General features: G+C 38.2%; 1 protein-coding gene and 1 long non-coding RNA gene across 2 annotated transcripts in view; one reads left to right on the forward strand and one right to left on the reverse strand.

Annotated features, from left to right (window-relative positions):
• Positions 1 to 654, forward strand: part of LOC107681468 (transcriptional regulator Myc-1) — a 10203-nt gene extending 9549 nt beyond the window's left edge. Inside the window, exon 4 of the mRNA XM_016477777.1 lies at positions 13 to 654. Within this exon, the coding sequence (XP_016333263.1) occupies positions 13 to 463 (451 nt within the window). The 3' untranslated portion in view covers positions 464 to 654. The remainder of the gene's footprint in view (positions 1 to 12) is intronic.
• The window catches only part of LOC107681469 (uncharacterized), a 23479-nt gene that overhangs the window by 11163 nt on the left and 9811 nt on the right, over positions 1 to 2505 (reverse strand). The window lies entirely within an intron of this gene.

The following is a 2505-nucleotide window of genomic DNA, read 5'->3' on the forward strand; positions in this document are numbered from 1 at the left end:
ATCGGATTAAAGGTACCCCAGTCCCCTGGTGTTGAAGCGCTGTCACGTCTCCACCCACCAGCACAACTATGCCGCCCACCCTTCCATGCGGCACGACCAGCCGGCTGTCAAGAGGCTACGACTGGAGGCCAGCAGCAACAACAGCAGCAGGCATGTGAAACAACGCAAGTGCACGAGTCCCCGGACATCGGATTCAGAGGACAAAGACAAACGCAGAACTCACAATGTGCTGGAGCGCCAACGCAGAAACGAACTCAAACTCAGCTTTTTCGCATTACGGGATGAGATCCCTGAGGTTGCAAATAACGAGAAAGCCGCTAAAGTGGTTATCCTAAAAAAGGCGGCAGAGTGCATCCACAGCATGCAGTTGGATGAGAAAAGGCTGTTGTCCATCAAAGAACAGCTGAGGCGAAAGAGCGAACAGTTAAAACACAGGCTGCAGCTGCTGCGAAGTTCACATTAATGGATCTGTGACACAAGAGTCAAAGTGAAAAAACTTTTTAAGAAAGCCCCTCTCCTGCTTTTTTATGCAAATTAAAGACTGTTGCTGTGTATAGTTGATGTTGCATGTCCAATGCATTTTTTTCTTTTGAATACTATCAGTTGTTTTCATGTTTGAAACTGCCACAGTTTAAGATTTAAGGTGGTTAAAATAATTTGTATTTAAGTCATTTATTTTTATTAATAAAATGAGAAAAAATAGGGCTGCACAACCCTAAAGTAACATTTTTTTGTACGTTTTGGTATATAATGAATTAATATTTCCTAAGAAAGGTATTTTTGGATCTGTATCAGCTACGTGTTCTCATAAACCATATTCTGTTTCACTATATGGTTTTCTTCATGTTTTCACTTAATCATAAATGAATTTCTTTCGGAACTTGACTCTCTTGGTCTCTTTTGGTCTCTTTGCACTCACAAAAATAGATTAGACACTTTTGAAAGAAGTTAGGGGAATATTCAGAGAAATTTGATATTTGATAGTCTAGCAAGTATGCTACTGTTCTTTTTCAATGACAAACTGGTACTCATTTCAGGGATTTTCCCAGTAAATTTTAGTTTAAGTTTTCACCTGTTTGTGTTATTGCACTTTAATGATATCAGTATAGAAAAGCTTACAAAAGACAAAAATGCTCAACTGCATCCCCGCCCATCTAAATGAAAGTTGAACTCCTTCATATTTGGCATTGAAATAATAAGCAACAGTGCCCAAAAATGAAAGGCATTGCAAAGTTATTGTGAGGACGTCTGCCAGGAAACCCAACGAAGGGGATTTTGACAGCAAGAGAATCCACTTTCAGGTGATTCACCAAAGATTTTACAAGTGATGACTCACAGTCCTCAATTTAGTCTAGATGCAGGGCTCATGTTGCTCATAGAGCATCTGTTGTGTTTACCTAGCTGCAAACCACTCAGAAATCAGTGCAGCATCAGGTATATTGTGGACAGTGTGTGAATTATACAATTGCTTTTAGATTTTAAAGCTTTTAGGTGTTTTAAAATAATTTATAAGGGTGCAATATGTTAAGGCTATAAAAAGTTATAAAAATGTTATATATATATTAACGCGTTGTCTTAATTAATTAGTTATGAAAAAATAACGCGATTCAAAATTAACGCAGTTAACGCACTGGATCCGTTCCCAGACCTGTGCGTCATCTTATATTTCCTACAGTTGACTAGGGTGACCATACGTCCCCTTTTCCCCGGACATGTCCTCTTTTTGGACCTTAAAAAATGCGTCCGGCCAGGTTTTCTTAATCGCCCAAAATGTCCGGGATTTGGCTTTATCTTAATCTCTAAATCTGACTCCGGCAGCTCTTCTTGGATGCAGGGTTGCCAAGTCCGCGTTTTTCCCACAGAATTGGGCTACTTTTAAAACTGTTGCCATGGGTTGATTTTCCAAAGTGGGTTAAAGGTTTGAAATATTGCATAAATTACATTTGACTGAAATGCTTGTATTGAAACATTTTGCATTCTACCTATGACAAAACCTTCATGGAATTTTACATTAACTGCTCCCTCCTGGTGGAATGACCTGCCCAACTCAATCCAAGCAGCTGAATCCTTAATATTTTCAAGAAACGGCTGAAAATACATCTCTTTCATCTTCATTTGACCCTCTAACTCTAGCACTCTCTAATATAATGCTAATTCAAATTTTGTCTGCTTGTTTTTTTTAATTAAAACAATGTGACCACTCTCTATTCTATTTCTATTCTAACTGTACTATTTATTATAAATAATGACCTTCTAACACAAGCATTATCTGTTCTTTTTCTGTTCTATTGACTTGTTTTATTTCAATTTTAAAATGACCCTCTAACACTAGCATTCCCTATTCTTTTTCTATTCTATCTACTTGTTTTATTTTTATTTATTATAAAAACAAAACTAGCAAACAAACATCAAAAAAACCCTTGCTACATAGGCAGGGCAGGACTTACGGGGCCGGGGGCCCCTGGGCTTGAGGTTATGTTTGGGCCCCATACCTATACTACCAAT

Source organism: Sinocyclocheilus anshuiensis, unplaced genomic scaffold (genome assembly GCF_001515605.1).
Source record: "Sinocyclocheilus anshuiensis isolate Anshui unplaced genomic scaffold, SAMN03320099.WGS_v1.1 scaffold1924, whole genome shotgun sequence".
NCBI classification, from domain to species: domain Eukaryota; kingdom Metazoa; phylum Chordata; class Actinopteri; order Cypriniformes; family Cyprinidae; genus Sinocyclocheilus; species Sinocyclocheilus anshuiensis.